The 20,614-nt window shown below is 39.1% G+C and overlaps 1 protein-coding gene across 1 annotated transcript; it reads left to right on the top strand.

Annotated features, from left to right (window-relative positions):
• Positions 1-8,902: 8,902 nt before the first annotated feature.
• LOC140232998 (U6 snRNA phosphodiesterase 1-like) lies at positions 8,903-20,447 on the top strand. The gene is made up of 6 exons (XM_072313105.1): positions 8,903-9,040; positions 10,772-10,957; positions 16,723-16,954; positions 18,052-18,157; positions 18,825-18,908; positions 19,376-20,447. The coding sequence occupies exons 1-6, from the start codon at positions 8,941-8,943 to the stop codon at positions 19,469-19,471; spliced, it is 804 nt and encodes a 267-aa protein (XP_072169206.1). The 5' UTR covers positions 8,903-8,940; the 3' UTR covers positions 19,472-20,447.
• The last annotated feature ends 167 nt before the right edge of the window (positions 20,448-20,614 follow it).

Raw genomic sequence — 20,614 nt, 5'->3', positions numbered from 1 at the left:
TCGGAAGAACTTGCCCTCTTCTCCACATTTCTTTAAATGCCAAAAATCTCGAAAAAAAAAATCAACTACAACTGTATAAACATACAACTGGGTACTCTGTACGCGGAAATATTTATCAACATGTAGTTCCCAACACCCTTGGCAGAGGACAACTCGGTAGGCCAAGGTGCAGACAGCAGTATAACAAGAGTATTTGAAAGTTAACAGGATAAATATATAAGATAAATATAACAAGGTAAATATATAACAAGAGTGGTTTCATGATTTAAAAGTTACTACAGTATGCATATGCACATTACAAATCATACTGCCATTTTTTGAAATGGGTTGATAATTTGCCTCTCTTTTTTTGCCAAATAATATTCTGTTTCCTTCAGAGTTTTAAGAAAAGACTTTACTGCCACATAATTTGGATTATCACCTTTGAATTTGCACACATAAATAACATATTTAACTGCCAGAAAAAGAAATGTCAAAAATTTATCCTTGACAACCCAAAAAAAATTATCAAAATCTGTTAAATTAAAATTTAAATCATACTTTTTATGTATTATGCGTAACAAATCATTCCAAATGGGGCTTACCTTCTCACAATCACAAAAAAAAAAAAAAATGTATTATTGTTTCTTCAACTTTATTGCAAAAATTACAATTTGGGGAATTCTTCCCTTTAATCTTGTATAAAAAGGAATTCAAGGCTATGGTATTATAAAATAATTTAAAATAAAAAGAGTGCAAACGAGTATCTATAGTACATCTAAAGTTATTAATATGCACAGTTTCCCAGTTAATATCATGCGGAAGAGCTACTTTACTGCCCCAAAATACATATCGTGTGTCTGGAACACACTTATCCAACAATATATTATAAGCATAACAGGGGACCTTTTTCGTTTTAACCAAATGCTCAGAGAGGGTATCAATAACATCAACATTATTTTTGTGTCACTTGGGTTATCAAGCCACTCATGAGGAATATGTTTAATTAAAAAGTTGTATTTTCTTCTACCAGATTTGGGAACTTCAAAGTCTAACACAAATTCTTCAAATAATCTATAACCAGGTAAAGGTGGATTAAATAAGTCCGCAATTGTACGAACATTTTTAGCATACCAAGTATCATAATATAAAAACTGCTTAGATTTTGAACGAATTAGTCTGTTAAACCACAATGACTGACATAAAACAAGGTCTGAAAATGTATGTCCAAAATAAACAAAAGAAGCCTTCTCTCTGAAACTGTACCATGTACGTAAAGATTCTGCTAACTGTATGTTATTCAAATATCTCAATATACATTCAGGAACATATAAAGATTTCCATAACACATCTCTGTTTGCATTAAATTTTTCTAGAAAGGACACTTCAATAGTCTTCCACAAACAATCATAATCTTTATCAAGCGAACATTTCACCCAGGACATTTTTTGAACATCTGAACATCAGTCATTCGCAAGCCACAGTGAAGATAATCGTTACACATCATTTTTCTCTGCACCCTATCTCGACCTCCATTCCAAATGAATTTATAAAATAACTTATTGAGTCCTTTAAAGAATAGGGGAGGTATCTTTATACAAAGAACAGAAAATAAATACAATAACTGTGGTAACACCAGATATTTTACACACATATTTTACCAATTAAGGAAAGATTTCTCATTCGCCAACAATTGAGAGTTTGTTTAATTCTTTTCAATCTCTCTTTATAATTAAGATCAAAAAGTAATCAAAGATTAAGCGAAAAATTAATTCCCAATGACTTAAAATTTGAAGTTTTCCAATTAATTCCTTGAGCTGAAGGAGGAAATTCCTGACATCCCTTTTTACTTCCAATCAATATAGCTTCTGATTTACTTCTGTTAATTTTACAGCCAGATAATGATCCAAAAATATGCAAAATATCAAAAAGGTGATCAAATGAGTCTTTTGAACCATCTATGAAACAAACTGAGTCATCAGCTAATAAAGAAATCTTTGCTTCTTGGTCCCCAACAGAAATACCATTAATATGGTTATTTTGCCGAATTGACAAAGCCATTACTTCTATCACAAATGAAAATAAAATAATATGGAGATATAGGACAACTTTGAAAAATACCCCTTTGCATATTAATACAATCAGTTAAAACCCCATTACTCATTACATAACTTTGTCTTCCTGAGTATATTTCTTTTATTAAAATTAATAAAAGAATCTCCAAAGTTAAAGTGTTTCAAAACTTGGAACAAAAAATCATGCTTAACACTATCAAAGGCCTTTTCTATATCCAATAATAAGATAACACCAGGAATATCATTAAAATCAGCATATTCAATAACATCTAAAATAAGGTGTATATTATTGCCAATAAATCTTCCTTTTAAAAAACAGATTGATCTGATTGAATTAAAAATTATGTTATTTTTTTCAAACGAGTAGCTAACCACTTTGCTAAAATTTTTATAATCAACCGTCAACAGTGTTATAGGTCTATAATTCTTAATATATAAAAGATCTTTATCCTTCTTTGGGAGTAAAGTTATCATACCATTTCTTTGAGATAACGACAATAATCCACTTTGCATGGACCATAGAGTTCAACAACATATCACAAATATCAGGCCCAAAAAAATGTATAAAATTCAACAGGAAGGCCATCATAACCTGGTGTCTTATTAAGTTTCATAGACTTAATTACATCATATCAGTGGCGTACCGTGGGTCAAGACATTGGGGGGGGGGGCATCTCATGGCAGCAACATCAGAATTGCATAACGGTATAAATAAATGCGAGCGAGCGGAGCGAGCGAGCTTAAAAATTTTGACATTTTACAGCCCCAAAACTGGCGTTTGTAGCTATATATAATAATGTATTTGCTTTTGAAATTAAGGGCGTTGCACTGGGCGCAACTGCTGGCAGTTGCTGGCAGTAATATGAATAGCATAACGATTAAATGCGAGCGAGCTTGAAAATTTTGTCATTTTACAGTCCCAGAACTGCCGTTTGTAGCTATATATTTTCGCTTTGGAAATTGTTGGGAGGGGGCGCAACTGCTGGCAATTACAAGTACTGACAGCAACATCAGGAGAATTGCATAACGATTAAATGCGAGCGAGCTTGAAAATTTTGACATTTTACAATCCCCAAACTGCCGTTTGTAGCTATATAATTTTGCTTTGGAAATTATGGGGAGGGGGCGCACCGGGCGCAACTGCTGGCAATTACTGACAGCAACATCAGGAGAATTGCATAACGGTTAAATGCGAGAGAGCGAAGCGAGCGAGCTTGAAAATTTTGACATTTTACGCTACAGTCCCCAAACTGCCGTTTGCATCTATATTTTTTCGCTTTGGAAATTCGGGGGGGGGGGGGGGGGAGGGGCGCACCGGGCGCAACTGCTGGCAATTACTGGCAGTAACATCAGGAGAATGGCATATAACGGTTGAATGCGAGGGAGCGAAGCGAGCGAGCTTGAAATTTTTGACATTTTATAGTCCCAAAACTGCCGTTTGTAGCTATATTTTTTTCGCTTTGGAAATTAAGGGGAGGGGGCGCACCGGGCGCAACTGCTGGCAATTACTGACAGCAACATCAGGAGAATAACCATTGCATAACGATTAAATGCGAGCGAGCGAAGCGAGCGAGCCTGAAGATTTTGACATTTTACAGTCAAAAAACTGCCGTTTGTACACTCTAAAAACACAAATGTTGAATTAGCATTTAAAAGGGCCGAGGAGTGACAACATTTTGAAAGTGTTGGTTTTCCTGCTAGATTCAACATTTAAAATTTTATTTTAAAAGTTGGATGCAACACTTCAAAAAATGCTGTCACTCCTCGGCCCTTGTAAATGTTGATTCAACATTTGCGTTTTTAGAGTGTAGCTATATTTTTTCGCTTTGGAAATTAAGGAGAAGGGGCGCACCGAGCGCAACTGCTGGCAATTGCTGGCAGTAACATCAGGAGAATGGCATAACGATTAAATGCGAGCGAGCGAAGCGAGCGAGCTTGAAAATGTTGACATTTTACAGTCCCAAAACTGCCGTTTGTAGCTATATTTTTCGCTTTGGAAACTCAGGAAGGGGGGGGGGGCGCACCGGGCGCAACTGCTGGCAGTTATTGGCAGTAACATCAGGAGAATGGCATATAACGGCTAAATGCGAGCGAGCGAAGCGAGCGAGCTTGAAAATGTTGACATTTTACAGTCCAAACACTGTCGTTTGTAGCTACATGTATCTTTTTTTTTTTCGCTTTGGAGGGAGTGGGCGCCCGGTGCGCCCCCTGGATCCGCCACTGGTAGTCAAGAGTGTTGGTTTGGGGGCGTCGAAGTGACCAAGCGGGAGAAGGATGTCCGAAATCTGCACTTTATATAGAGCATCCCCTAATTTGTTTGCGTTTGTGAGTGTGTGTGTTTCATATAGATGGAAAAGTTAGGAAATAGCCAAGGTCAAGTCTTATTATTGGCAATGCAAGGCATTTTAATATAGACTAGTATGTAAAGCAACACTGCAAAATCAATGATCAAGCTTTGATATCAACACAAATGCGCACAACCTATCAAACATCACATTGCGTAACATTGCAGCGACTCTTTTTGCCATTCCGATGTTCTGAGTGTGAGTACACTGCGCACATCCTGCTTATATTCAAAATGCCAACCAGGAATCACGCTGAATCACAATCTTTTGTCGTCTCCGGGCTTTTTGAACAATGTTTCACTATAATACCTCTTTAGTTATATGGTTAAAAGAAATCTTAGACAAATATATTTTTTCTTGATCATCCTTTTATGTCGATTTCAAAATCAGTTTACTAACCCTTGAATTACCATTTTGGTAGTTTTTTTTTCTTTTTTTTTTAAACCAGCGGATGGGGGGGGGGGCACGTGCCCCCCCCCCCCCCATGCCCCCCCCCCCCCCCCCCCGTAGTTACGCCACTGCATTATTATAGTTCTTGTTTTGTGAGAGGTTTCTCAAGAGAAGCTTTTTCATCTTCTGTTAATTTGGGGATATCAATATTGTTCAAAAATACTTCACTTCTGCGGCCAATATCATGTATGGAGCCATCATCTCTACAAGAATACAGTTTACTATAAAAATCACTTATTCCTTTTAAAATAACAGTTTGGTCCACAATTAAATTTCCTTTACTATCATTCAATCTGTTTATACTCTTATTCTGCCATTGCCTATTTTCTAAGTTACAAAAAGTTATTTAGAACTTTTTTCTCCCTCGTATAACCAACGGACTTTCCTATGGTTGTTACTGTAAGTCATAAAGTAGCTAATCTCATTCTTGTTGTCTTCTGAAGGAGTAAAGAAAACTTGAATTGCCTAGAAAACGCATTTTAATAATATTCTCTCCTCCCCCCCCCCCCCCCCCTCTCTCTCTCTCTCTCTTTCTCTCTTTGGTACATTCATGATGTCCCAAACTGTTGTAGAGTTCTATCAGGAGAGGGCGCCACATGGAATCTTGATGAAATTTCACAACACACTGTTTGTCCTGTTGGATGCCTTTTTTCTTTCCTTCTTTCTTTATTATTTTCTTTCTTTCTTTGAAACTTTCCCTGATAATGTTCAAGGTCTTTCTTCATGAGAACTGATCAACATATCAAGCACGTTCACGTAAAGTAATGTCCCTTTTGACTATTATGTCGGAAAGGCGTCCGACATTACGACGACTATGATAGAAAGCTTGTCCGATACGAGCCCGATATGAATTAAAAGCAACGACCAATGCATACAAAGCGCCTGCAATCTAACTACTAAGTTGCATTGTGTGATGTAATAACTCTTAATCTATAGGACCTCGCAAATATATGTTTATTATATTCTCTATATTCCACTTTAGGTGGATAATGGGGTTAAAAAACTAAAAACTCGACATTAGGTAAACAAACCCATATCCTGCTATACTGTTATGACCCGTCATCTGTGACGGAATCCGTTTTACCCACAAACCTCAACTTGTGAGTGGAAGTTTAGGACATCATTAACTTACTGCAAGACAGCAACTGAAGTAACCTCTATTAGTCTCTTTTAAAGGGATGGTACAGTATTGGTGGAGATGAGAATTGGGCTTTTAACTTTTTGCGAGATACCAAGAAAACACTTGTGATATAGTACAGAGCATACCATTTTAAGAAGAATTCAAAGTTTATCTGATTAAAATCGGGTTTGGAATGACTGACAGACACATCCAAAAACAAAGTAAAACAAAGCGATCGTAACAAAGACCGATTAGTGTGGGTCCCACACTTTATTAGAATCGCTCTTTTTTGGATATCTCAGCCATTTCAAAACCAATTTTTATTAAATAAACATTGAATTCCTCATAGAATTACATGCTCTTTCATAATATAGTACATGAGAGGTTTCTCATTATCTCACCAAAAAATGTTAGAAACCTGAAATTAGGTCTCAACCAAAACTGTACGATCCCTTTAAAGCCTTTTTAAGAGTTTGAATTTTGATTTGTATACTGCAAGAATCTCTCTCATTAACATCGGTAATGATAGTAACTCACTTATGATCAATCCAGCTGGTCGATACTAGCGAGAAGATAATTGACATAAGCTATCATTTTCTCCTTGAAGAGTATGTTTGATAATTTAAATCATATTCCACTTACAAGGAAACATTTTATACATAATCATTAAAAAATACATCATACAAATAAAATATGAAATCCTTGACTCCGAATTAAATCAAAATCTGCATTTATCAATAATTCTTACTATACTTGTTTGTTTCTTTGTTCATTTCCATCTGAGAAGATGGCTGGATAGCCCATATTCAGCTATATGCTAAGGTGGTCTTCCACGGGGTCCAGTTGGATGTGCGGTGGGATCACGTCTTCACCGGGTTAAACACCCTGCTCTTTGCGATGAATGAATGAAGCGGATCTTTTACGTGCATGAGTCGTGACTCTCTCATACACGGGACGTCCATTTTATGTCCTATCCGAGGGACAGAGTGTTTTGCCTCTTGCTAGAGGGGACGGTATGGTTACACACAACATTGCTCAGTCCAGACTCGGGTTGGAACCCGGGCCCTTAGGATCGTGAGGCAGACGCGCTACCGGCTGAGCTAACTCACCGCCATTAACTGTTAACATAATTATAATTGTCTTCCACTTCAAATCAAACCCCAATCCCACCGAGGTCATGGCCGACACCCACGAGTTCGACATTGACCAAAAAAGAGGTCCAACAGTACTTAAGCTGAGTTATACGGAGATATCATTAGTAGTAAAAATAAAGATGCTTTCTGAAATAATTACCATTCGTTATTCCTCTCAATCTGTTTTTTTTTTCAATTTCCATTCTGCAGTGTAGCGTAATCACCAGTGCTCTATATTAAAAGGGCCTATTATTATATTTCTTCTTTCTCATCCTTATGTTCTCATTTTTATTCTTTTGCATAAAATATTCATCCACGTTTGAGTGGTAATGACGACTTTATTACTAGTTCAAATGCCCAAGATATAACCATGTCACTATCATGTTGTGTCCTTGCGTTGATCATTTCTCAAATAGGAAATAGCAAAAACAAACAAACAGACAACACCCCATAATATTTGCATTTTTACTTTTATTTTTCATCTTACGACAGCACAAATGTTAAATATGACTGAAAAGTCAAACTTGTATCTTACATGGTTTCCAGTAGGGTCACATAATATTTCTGTGGACACTGTTCAAAACATCATCAATCACGTTTGTTGTTAAATTTGATCCAAACGGAACATTCTTGATTGACGGAAGCAGATCATTGATCTTTCTACAGGGGCGGATCCAGGAATTATTCCGTAAAGGGGAGGCGTCTGTACAAAGGGGGCATTCATATTCAATAGACTGCCTCGTAAACTTATGTTAAAATAATAAAAGCTCATATAGGTGTCTGATTTCATACCGACTATACTTGTACAAAATATTTTGTACAAGTAGTTTCATAAAACTCAGTCATGCGCTTTTATTATTTAAGATAATGTTTGCGAGGCAGTCTATTCATGAATGCATAGCCTATACAGGATATTCGCAGATCTAAAACAAAAAGAAAAGAAAAGAAGTGGATGAAGATGAAAAAAACAAACAAACCCAAAACAGTTGTTCTTTCTAGAGTGATAATATTCTGGACGTTAGTGACAATGTTTTATTTTGGTGATAATAACATTGTTGATAACGTGTCTTTGTTATAGATCAGAAAACAGGGATTTTTTTTTTTTTTTTTTGGGGGGGGGGGAATACTCTAAAAAATGTGTCAATAGGAAAATATAAAAGCAATAGGGTATAGATCGATCTATTACTCATATCGATTTAGAGAGAGAAGAGAGAGAGAGAGAGAGAGGGAGATAGTAGACAGGTATTTGTAGATATGGGTAGATAGATAGATAGATAGATAGATAGATAGATAGATAGATAGATAGATAGATAGATAGATAGATAGATAGATAGACAGACGGATAGATGGATAAATAGATGGGTAGATACGTAGATAGGCATTGTAGTAGATGGGTAGACAGACATGTATTACTCAGTAATGCTGAATGGAAAGATAGATGAATATAGATGAATCCCGGAGATGAATGGAAAGCGGGACAGAGGAGAATGATGTTTAGTTTATAAACTGATGCATGAGATGGATGGATCAAAATTGAAGGGATTATAGGGATGAAGAGAAAGAGCGAGAGAAAGGTGGGAGGACGAGGATTTATAGTGCATGATCCTGAATGAACTTCGGACCAATCAGGGAAGTGGACCAATCAAAATAAAGTCGCACTTTAATCAACATTTATCTGGTTCAAGACCGCGGTTCCGATGACAGGGTACTACACCGTATTATGTACCACCGACCCACGCCATAGCATGAGCCACGCAAGGTCGGTGCAGTGCAGGACACTCGATCGATGGTGTGGGGCCCTCGCCAGCCGCGCTGGAAGCCGAATGTAGTTGAAGGAAATGGCTGGACTAAAGGCGCTGAGATCTTACGAGAGTGAAAGCAGTTCTAACGATGATGACAGCGAACATGGCGTCATTCATCATCAGATAAAGAAGCGAAGTATGAAAGAGACCTAAATGTTCATGCCGTGATGGCGTGTATTTTTATCATTATTTTTAATCAGCATGAAGTGGATCGATTCAGCTAAGTCCCATGTGCTTTAATTGATGTTTGTGCGCATTCTGTAAACTTTACCTGTAATTTTAACTCTCTGAGTGATTCCCTAAAACTCTAGTTTACTGTTTGCATAGGTCTATGTCTAGTGTCTATCTAGTACATTTACAACTTGTCTATCGAAGCTTCTTCTTCCGTAATTGGCGTGAAGTGCAGCTTCATGCTTGTGAAGTTGTAGTTTACCAGGTACGCACTTAACTCTATGGGTTAGTGCAGTTTGTGAGAGTGTGCAGCCATATGTGTGCTTCACCAGTCAAATTCCACAAAGTAGTGTATTTACAACATATATATATATATATATATACATACATACATGGAGTGCAAGCAGTTTACTAGTAGAACAAACGGATGTAGATCTAGACACATTCTAGGCTAGGCCTATTCTCTGAATATGAAATATCACCTGTGTCGAAAAGCAGTAGGGCGCCTAATGTTTTTTGACTGAAAGATCGGTCTGTATCTGGTCATCGGGGATATGTTCCGAGGAGACTGCGTCTGGGTTCACGGATGCCCTCCAGCAATAACATAAAAAAAAAAATAAAAGACTCCTGCGGACAGACAGATCTCTCTGTCTATAAATGTTTCAAAGCCTGAATAGAATTTAAGAAATGAAACAAATGTCCACGTCCTAACAAGCGATATAGTGGATCCTTCATTGGGTGTCCTGTACAACTATTTGCCCTAAGTCCTAGCTTTAAGTGTTTTATTAGTTTAATTGACATTGGAAATCGGATGTAATAGTACTATTGAGGCTGAAAAGGAGTCAATATTAAACAAATGATTCATTGATTTAAGTGATGATTCATTAAGTGAAGGTCAGGTGATGATGTTATTTGATCAGTTACTTGTGAACATCCAGTTGCAAATTTTTCTAGTAGTCTGTGTTTGAAAAAAAAAAAAAGAGACAAACCCAAGAAACAATTTTTAGTCACTTTCAAGCTGAGCATGGATGCAAGGATCATGCTTTGAATCAGTTATACACAGGGGAACGTAAACATCAAATAAAACACTAAAGATCAGTAGACATGATGATCATGAAGCTACTTTTCTGGGGCACTGTCATATCCTTCAGTACCAGTGTCTTTATGTATGATGAGAAAACATACAGTACAAATGTAGTTGGGGCTCTATAACTATGCATTTTTATCCCTTTAGTGTCTTCACAGATACATACATGTAGATCATTACACTTCCTCTCAACTTCAATCATTTTTTTTTTTGGGGGGGGGGGGTTGCTTTTCAGACTTGTTCAAATATTCTCATATGTAAAATATTGGATTTACACAAATCCATCCATATTTCAATCTCACAGAAAACTCTGAAAAGAGTACTTGTAACTTTATCCCTAGTTGGGGAAATGAAATCATGAGCACCAAGCTAATATTTGAAGGGGGGGGGGGGGGGTGGTGGCAAGATGTAACCTTCACCTGACAGTGAATCAAAGGGGGAGAAATACAGTTCAGCAATTAAGATTAAAGACAGTTTGCATACGAGGAGAGGATGTGGTTACAGTGAATTTGTGCTCGAAAATTATGTGCAGAGTGACATTATGTTGGCAGTATTATTATCATATGTGCTTGTATTTGCTGGTACTTATTTCATGTTATTTGCCTCAAGAGCTGAATGACTCTTCGAAGACTGCTGGCATCCCTCAGCCAACGCTGGAACTCCCTCCAGAAATCCTGTCGATGTTTGGATCGTCCAGGCACCCGGCTGAGGCTAGTGATCCAAGCAATCACCGAGGCAGGATTCGAAGCTTTGATCACGTTCCAGGCAACTGGGCCACATACATCTACATTCCTGGTAAGATCAAGTGTGCCAGACTAACTTTGCCGCTACTATGGTTTGTGATTTGTTTTTGCTTCATTGATGTTTCAAAAGTATTTTGATTTGCAGGAAATTAACCTGTTGAGGACGAGTCCAGAGTGTACTTGGGCAGGTGTCTATGGGAAATGTGTGTTGTAGCAAAATCAGTCCATCCTCAGTGGGTTACGATTCACTGGCAAGAGATTTGTAGAAATTGTGCATCATTCATCAAAATGAAAAATAGGTATATGACAGGAGTGGTAACATTTATTCTCTAAAGTTGAGACTTTTTTCCATAGGTGTATTATGCTTTTAATGTACACTCTAAATTACACTTTAGATGCTACTATTCCATACTTGCCAACTAGTAAGATTTTATCAGATTCAGTAAGATTTTTTACATTAAAAATAGCAAAATCAGATTTTCTGTCAGAGAAATCAGATTTTTAAAAAATATTTAGATATACCTTTCATGTGTATTTTCTGAAGATTTGACCGAAAGTAAGATTTTTAACTTCAGTTTGCATATAAAATAAGATTTTTGCAATCCACAAGTAAGATATTTCATCTTGAAATGTTGGCAGGTATGCTATTCACTTTGCTATTGGCAACATGTTCAATCAGCTTGACATTGATTATAATTATGATTCTTGTGTAAAATTATTTGAAAGCAAATCACCAGTGAGTCAAGAATATTTAGAAACATCTCACTGAGCTTCAGCAATTATGAGAATTGATGTATGGAACTTTGCCAGTCTTGAGACTGATACCCTGCAATTGCTGTTTGAAAAACAAAACAAAGAAAAAGTAAGACAATGAAACTGTCTAACAGCTTATTCACTGTGCATACACACAAATATCTTTGGTTGCTTGCCATTGAGAATACAAACAGCTGATAACACTAATGCTATTGTAGTTGGAATGATTAGTCTGTAACTCTAGTCTATTCAAATTCATGAAATTCTTCCGTCGAGATGTTTTCATTGCAACTGATTGACAAATTGCCCTACATCGACGTAAATAAGCACTGAATTGATCAGTGTTTTAGTAGAAGCCATGATAAAAAATCATGGGCGTACATACTCGAGCAGGATTCGAACCTGCGACCTCCTGATCACCGGACAGGCGTCATCTCCACTAGACCACCGAGCTTTCGCCCGACAGCAAGTGTTGGTTCTAATCCTTATAGCATGCAGCGGGTACTGCTTTGTTATTCAAATTCATGAAATTCTTCCGTCGAGATGTTTTCATTGCAACTGATTGACAAATTGCCCTACATCGACGTAAATAAGCACTGAATTGATCAGTGTTTTAGTAGAAGCCATGATAAAAAATCATGGGCGTACATACTCGAGCAGGATTCGAACCTGCGACCTCCTGATCACCGGACAGGCGTCATCTCCACTAGACCACCGAGCTTTCGCCCGACAGCAAGTGTTGGTTCTAATCCTTATAGCATGCAGCGGGTACTGCTTTGTTATTCAAATTCATGAAATTCTTCCGTCGAGATGTTTTCATTGCAACTGATTGACAAATTGCCCTACATCGACGTAAATAAGCACTGAATTGATCAGTGTTTTAGTAGAAGCCATGATAAAAAATCATGGGCGTACATACTCGAGCAGGATTCGAACCTGCGACCTCCTGATCACCGGACAGGCGTCATCTCCACTAGACCACCGAGCTTTCGCCCGACAGCAAGTGTTGGTTCTAATCCTTATAGCATGCAGCGGGTACTGCTTTGTTATTCAAATTCATGAAATTCTTCCGTCGAGATGTTTTCATTGCAACTGATTGACAAATTGCCCTACATCGACGTAAATAAGCACTGAATTGATCAGTGTTTTAGTAGAAGCCATGATAAAAAATCATGGGCGTACATACTCGAGCAGGATTCGAACCTGCGACCTCCTGATCACCGGACAGGCGTCATCTCCACTAGACCACCGAGCTTTCGCCCGACAGCAAGTGTTGGTTCTAATCCTTATAGCATGCAGCGGGTACTGCTTTGTTATTCAAATTCATGAAATTCTTCCGTCGAGATGTTTTCATTGCAACTGATTGACAAATTGCCCTACATCGACGTAAATAAGCACTGAATTGATCAGTGTTTTAGTAGAAGCCATGATAAAAAATCATGGGCGTACATACTCGAGCAGGATTCGAACCTGCGACCTCCTGATCACCGGACAGGCGTCATCTCCACTAGACCACCGAGCTTTCGCCCGACAGCAAGTGTTGGTTCTAATCCTTATAGCATGCAGCGGGTACTGCTTTGTTATTCAAATTCATGAAATTCTTCCGTCGAGATGTTTTCATTGCAACTGATTGACAAATTGCCCTACATCGACGTAAATAAGCACTGAATTGATCAGTGTTTTAGTAGAAGCCATGATAAAAAATCATGGGCGTACATACTCGAGCAGGATTCGAACCTGCGACCTCCTGATCACCGGACAGGCGTCATCTCCACTAGACCACCGAGCTTTCGCCCGACAGCAAGTGTTGGTTCTAATCCTTATAGCATGCAGCGGGTACTGCTTTGTTATTCAAATTCATGAAATTCTTCCGTCGAGATGTTTTCATTGCAACTGATTGACAAATTGCCCTACATCGACGTAAATAAGCACTGAATTGATCAGTGTTTTAGTAGAAGCCATGATAAAAAATCATGGGCGTACATACTCGAGCAGGATTCGAACCTGCGACCTCCTGATCACCGGACAGGCGTCATCTCCACTAGACCACCGAGCTTTCGCCCGACAGCAAGTGTTGGTTCTAATCCTTATAGCATGCAGCGGGTACTGCTTTGTTATTCAAATTCATGAAATTCTTCCGTCGAGATGTTTTCATTGCAACTGATTGACAAATTGCCCTACATCGACGTAAATAAGCACTGAATTGATCAGTGTTTTAGTAGAAGCCATGATAAAAAATCATGGGCGTACATACTCGAGCAGGATTCGAACCTGCGACCTGTCAATTTGTCAATCAGTTGCAATGAAAACATCTCGACGGAAGAATTTCATGAATTTGAATAACAAAGCAGTACCCGCTGCATGCTATAAGGATTAGAACCAACACTTGCTGTCGGGCGAAAGCTCGGTGGTCTAGTGGAGATGACGCCTGTCCGGTGATCAGGAGGTCGCAGGTTCGAATCCTGCTCGAGTATGTACGCCCATGATTTTTTATCATGGCTTCTACTAAAACACTGATCAATTCAGTGCTTATTTACGTCGATGTAGGGCAATTTGTCAATCAGTTGCAATGAAAACATCTCGACGGAAGAATTTCATGAATTTGAATAACAAAGCAGTACCCGCTGCATGCTATAAGGATTAGAACCAACACTTGCTGTCGGGCGAAAGCTCGGTGGTCTAGTGGAGATGACGCCTGTCCGGTGATCAGGAGGTCGCAGGTTCGAATCCTGCTCGAGTATGTACGCCCATGATTTTTTATCATGGCTTCTACTAAAACACTGATCAATTCAGTGCTTATTTACGTCGATGTAGGGCAATTTGTCAATCAGTTGCAATGAAAACATCTCGACGGAAGAATTTCATGAATTTGAATAACAAAGCAGTACCCGCTGCATGCTATAAGGATTAGAACCAACACTTGCTGTCGGGCGAAAGCTCGGTGGTCTAGTGGAGATGACGCCTGTCCGGTGATCAGGAGGTCGCAGGTTCGAATCCTGCTCGAGTATGTACGCCCATGATTTTTTATCATGGCTTCTACTAAAACACTGATCAATTCAGTGCTTATTTACGTCGATGTAGGGCAATTTGTCAATCAGTTGCAATGAAAACATCTCGACGGAAGAATTTCATGAATTTGAATAACAAAGCAGTACCCGCTGCATGCTATAAGGATTAGAACCAACACTTGCTGTCGGGCGAAAGCTCGGTGGTCTAGTGGAGATGACGCCTGTCCGGTGATCAGGAGGTCGCAGGTTCGAATCCTGCTCGAGTATGTACGCCCATGATTTTTTATCATGGCTTCTACTAAAACACTGATCAATTCAGTGCTTATTTACGTCGATGTAGGGCAATTTGTCAATCAGTTGCAATGAAAACATCTCGACGGAAGAATTTCATGAATTTGAATAACAAAGCAGTACCCGCTGCATGCTATAAGGATTAGAACCAACACTTGCTGTCGGGCGAAAGCTCGGTGGTCTAGTGGAGATGACGCCTGTCCGGTGATCAGGAGGTCGCAGGTTCGAATCCTGCTCGAGTATGTACGCCCATGATTTTTTATCATGGCTTCTACTAAAACACTGATCAATTCAGTGCTTATTTACGTCGATGTAGGGCAATTTGTCAACCAGTTGCAATGAAAACATCTCGACGGAAGAATTTCATGAATTTGAATAACAAAGCAGTACCCGCTGCATGCTATAAGGATTAGAACCAACACTTGCTGTCGGGCGAAAGCTCGGTGGTCTAGTGGAGATGACGCCTGTCCGGTGATCAGGAGGTCGCAGGTTCGAATCCTGCTCGAGTATGTACGCCCATGATTTTTTATCATGGCTTCTACTAAAACACTGATCAATTCAGTGCTTATTTACGTCGATGTAGGGCAATTTGTCAATCAGTTGCAATGAAAACATCTCGACGGAAGAATTTCATGAATTTGAATAACAAAGCAGTACCCGCTGCATGCTATAAGGATTAGAACCAACACTTGCTGTCGGGCGAAAGCTCGGTGGTCTAGTGGAGATGACGCCTGTCCGGTGATCAGGAGGTCGCAGGTTCGAATCCTGCTCGAGTATGTACGCCCATGATTTTTTATCATGGCTTCTACTAAAACACTGATCAATTCAGTGCTTATTTACGTCGATGTAGGGCAATTTGTCAATCAGTTGCAATGAAAACATCTCGACGGAAGAATTTCATGAATTTGAATAACAAAGCAGTACCCGCTGCATGCTATAAGGATTAGAACCAACACTTGCTGTCGGGCGAAAGCTCGGTGGTCTAGTGGAGATGACGCCTGTCCGGTGATCAGGAGGTCGCAGGTTCGAATCCTGCTCGAGTATGTACGCCCATGATTTTTTATCATGGCTTCTACTAAAACACTGATCAATTCAGTGCTTATTTACGTCGATGTAGGGCAATTTGTCAATCAGTTGCAATGAAAACATCTCGACGGAAGAATTTCATGAATTTGAATAACAAAGCAGTACCCGCTGCATGCTATAAGGATTAGAACCAACACTTGCTGTCGGGCGAAAGCTCGGTGGTCTAGTGGAGATGACGCCTGTCCGGTGATCAGGAGGTCGCAGGTTCGAATCCTGCTCGAGTATGTACGCCCATGATTTTTTATCATGGCTTCTACTAAAACACTGATCAATTCAGTGCTTATTTACGTCGATGTAGGGCAATTTGTCAATCAGTTGCAATGAAAACATCTCGACGGAAGAATTTCATGAATTTGAATAACAAAGCAGTACCCGCTGCATGCTATAAGGATTAGAACCAACACTTGCTGTCGGGCGAAAGCTCGGTGGTCTAGTGGAGATGACGCCTGTCCGGTGATCAGGAGGTCGCAGGTTCGAATCCTGCTCGAGTATGTACGCCCATGATTTTTTATCATGGCTTCTACTAAAACACTGATCAATTCAGTGCTTATTTACGTCGATGTAGGGCAATTTGTCAATCAGTTGCAACTTTAGTCTAGTCACCAAGAACCCAGCATTATTCTTTGCTTAGTGTTTTGTTTTATCGTGGAATTTGCAATTATACCTGAAAACCTTACAGCTGAGAGCTCCAATCTACGTAATTTGGCGGAGTTGCTCATGACTCATCTGCCGAAAGGGACGACCTTTGAACCCAGCGATGACCTTCACATCAGCCTATCGCGCACTGTCTGTTTGCAGTACCACTGGATCGAGCCCTTCACCAAGTCGCTGTCTGGTCTGATTGCCGCTACACGTTCCTTCAAGTGTCATTTAGAGAGGGTAGACATCTACACCAATGACGAGAAAACCAGGTCGGGCATCTGTTGATATTATATTTTTGTCAGTTGGGATCAAGCTTGAGCCATAAGGAGGCCCATAGCATTTATGGAGTTTTCGAGCGCAAGATGTAATTTTAGGATATCTTTGAGATATGGTATACAAATAGTGCATGGTCACGAGTGCAGTGGTACAAGATTTCGCACGAAGTGAAGGATAGAGGCGCTCTATTCATCGAGGCGAACCCGAGTTGAATAGTGCGCCTCATCTTTCACCGTTTGCGAAATTTGGTTCCATTGCACGAGTAAAGACCATACACTATTTGTTTTATACAACACCTCGAACTTCATCAGATTTGGTACTCACAGATTCTTGAATTTAGCACAGAAATGGCAACCATTTTCCGTGAAAGACGAATGAGTAGCCTCACAGTCGCAGTCACCGTGTATGTACATGTGTACGTACTGTACGTATGCGAAACGAAGTTGTTTACAAAAATGAGTGACAAAAGTATGCACTTGTAATTGTTGAGTGCGCACGGCACATGTTTGTTTATTGTGACATCAGAGCGCGTGCATGCAATGGAACATTTTGGTCAAACAAAATTGCACTGCTGAAACAGCCAGAGCGTGCAATGGAACTTTTCACTAAATGTCACGTGATGGGCAATCGACCAATCGGATAGCTACATTCTAAATAGGTGTTGTATAAATGAAATTTGTGAGGGCACGTGGCTGACCTATCATCTTTGACAGTATCCAGTTTAACTTCAGGGACATGGAAAATTCTAGAAAGGTTTTGCCTTTACAATAGCTTGTGAAATATTTACCAAAGGGTATACTTTTAGCAACTGTTAGTAGGTGGTGTTTGAAAGGGGCGCTTAAAGCATGTGTAGCAAAATATGTGGGTCATATGTATGAAATAAAATAGAGAAAACTCCGTTATTGCATGGTAATGATGTACATGTACAGTGTACCTACTAAACAGGTAGGTTGAGATAAATTTATAGGTTATGTCCTATATCAAAATAAGGGGGAAGGGTTTTAATTATTGTGTCATATTGAATGATATTTTGCATATTAATGGTCATATCACAAACAGTGCAGGGATTTGTTTTGTATCTGACGTCCAGGACGTTCCTGGGTTTGAAAGTCGGTGCAGGCCATGACACACTTTGCGATCTGGTGGCCCTCTCTGATGAATGTCTCTCGGAATTCTCCCTGCCTTGCTTCTACAAGGTACTCCTGCTTTACTTTTCAGTTTCCATTGGCAACCTGTTTCTGGACAATGTCAGTGGTATTGTAAAATGTAGTCATGAGTGGATAAAGTCGGAAGTTTGCTATATTCCAAATCGATTTGATATGATACAGGATGTATATCTGTGAATGAATATACAGTCAACCTCATATAGGTTGACCATGCACAGGTCAAAAAATTGGCTATTAAGTCAAAAGAAAAATTCGACCATGGGTGGATATACCGATAAACATGTCCTTATTCTATTGTGTGCCAGGTAATTCGAAATCACACAAGTCAGAGATTTCTTCAGTTCCCTTTGCATTTTACTTTGGCAAGGTTGACTGTATGTCATTTTCGGTATGAGCAGGGAGGTGTCTCACCTCCCTGGTATGAGTGAGACCAAGAGAGTTTGTCTGCAATGTTTGATTTTGAAAATACCCATGAGAGTTTTATGTGATGTATGTACATGTATACATATATGTATGGATACACAGACTTTATTGCACTACAAAACTAGATATGCTTAATCATCTTCATTCATTTCATTTGAACTGTGGGTCATATTTGTGATGAGATATACATATATGTATTCCAATGTGACAAATTTTCTGTCCAAAGTTTTACATGTGTCAATATTTTTTGAAACTTTCAACATTGCTTTGACAGAATCCATCCTTTCACATAAGTTTCTGCTGGTGTGTTGGAGACGTGTCGGCCAAGTTTGATGCAGCCAGCTTACGCAGTCTACAGGTGGGAAATATTTGGTGTCAAAGAGTATAATGGCATACCTTTCATGTGAATATAAGCACTACTTCATAGAATGCATGTAGTCCGTATATCAGTTCCCTATTTCAGAGATAAACCTGCATTTATCTGATGTATGTGTATTATGTTATCTTTTTGTAGCCTTCTCCACTCCATACCTCCCCCAAATTATGAGTGGAAAAAGGCTGAAGCCAATTTGAAGATGCGTGAAATATTTGTTAATGGATTTAGTTAATGCTGATTTTTAAAAAAAACACAAAACTTTTGATAACTAAAAGCAATAGATATTCTCCCATTGGGTTGTCTGTGTAAAGAAGGATTATATCTCTTTTACGTATATTTGCTTATAAATACAGTGTACATATTTATATGTGATGGCACGCTATTTACGCCGTCATCCTCTCCCATCTGCTCATCCAAAGCGTCAATTTTTTTGTTTTGTTTTGTGACAGGATAAGCTTCTCAGCTATGATGGCAGCTTGACTGTCGATGCGAGGGAGATCCACTGCAAGAGTGGCTGCAAAAAATTTGTTTTCCCACTCGGATGACCAGGGAGAACTTATAAGAATTGATGCTGGGAATTCTCCCCAAACACTTAGTGCAATCCTCCTGCGGATGGTTCCTCGGCTGCGGTCATGGAACCAGTGCCAGACGGCAGAAGTGTAGGCTCAGATTTATCTGCCTGAGTGGCAAGTGGAGACCGAGCTACTACAGCCCCACATGTCTTCTGCAAATGATGATACATGTACTACACTGTATCTATAAGACAGAAGTGTAATGGACTCCACAGCTGACAAAAATAGAGGGGCCCAAATGATGGGCTTGCTTGCCACCCATTCTTGCTGGATGCATGCTGAAATCTTGGGATGATTCTGCACTTTACTCCTCCCAGGACCACTATGCTGTAATACTGCAGTGGAAACTTGTTAAGCGAGGTCTTTGGGACCAGAAAATTTTGTTTGTCATATCAGTTGTCAATAAACGAGACAAAATATGGCAAATTTTTTTGGGGGACCAGAGGAATTTGTTATTATCAGTTAATGAACAAAACAAAATAAAGCAAAATTTTTCTTTGGATCCAGAGAAATTAGTTCGCTATTTCAGGTACAACGTACTTTGTTATGTCAGATCTCTTTATACATGTACATTGTATCAAGATTCCACTGAAGTTACATGTTAGCTGTTCCTGGGACTGACAACTGGAACCCAAATTATCTCATTCTGGAGTTATTTGGCTGCAGAATGATCATCTTATACTCAAGCAAATTGGCAACTACATACAGTGAAGTAATTCCGAAGGCATTTGTACGTACAGATTTGAAGTGAATGTATTACTCAAAGTGAGAAAGATACAAGTGTCTTGATCGAGTTGTTCCGACCTGCAAGCTTGTGCTCCATAATACTTGTATGAAAAAAATGTCATTGCAGGAATAGATTAAAACAATGGAGAGAGACAGATTAAAAAAAAAAAAAATTGGCAGGACGGTCTAAAAAGATTCTGCCGAATAAACTATGTGAAGACAAACATACAGTAAATGAGATGTGATGTTGTTGATGTCTTTCATTTTCTATTGCAGATTTGTTGTATGTGTAAATCATGATACTAAGTAAACTGAAACATATCGTACATGAACAGTATGACCACATCTGAAGCATACACTGTGTCTGACATTCAAAGCAGTAAGTAGTAA

The sequence above is a fragment of the Diadema setosum genome, chromosome 9 (genome assembly GCF_964275005.1).
Source record: "Diadema setosum chromosome 9, eeDiaSeto1, whole genome shotgun sequence".
NCBI classification, from domain to species: domain Eukaryota; kingdom Metazoa; phylum Echinodermata; class Echinoidea; order Diadematoida; family Diadematidae; genus Diadema; species Diadema setosum.
Note: the sequence above shows the minus strand (reverse complement) of the source record. Positions and strands in the feature narration are given on the sequence as shown.

Coding starts and splice junctions, on each gene's coding strand:
- LOC140232998 (XM_072313105.1), top strand. CDS start 8,941: ATGGCTGGACTAAAGGCGCTGAGATCTTACGAGAGTGAAAGCAGTTCT. Junction 10,958..16,722: donor CACATACATCTACATTCCTG/GTAAGATCAAGT, acceptor AAAACCTTACAG/CTGAGAGCTCCAATCTACGT. Junction 18,158..18,824: donor CCCTGCCTTGCTTCTACAAG/GTACTCCTGCTT, acceptor TTGCTTTGACAG/AATCCATCCTTTCACATAAG.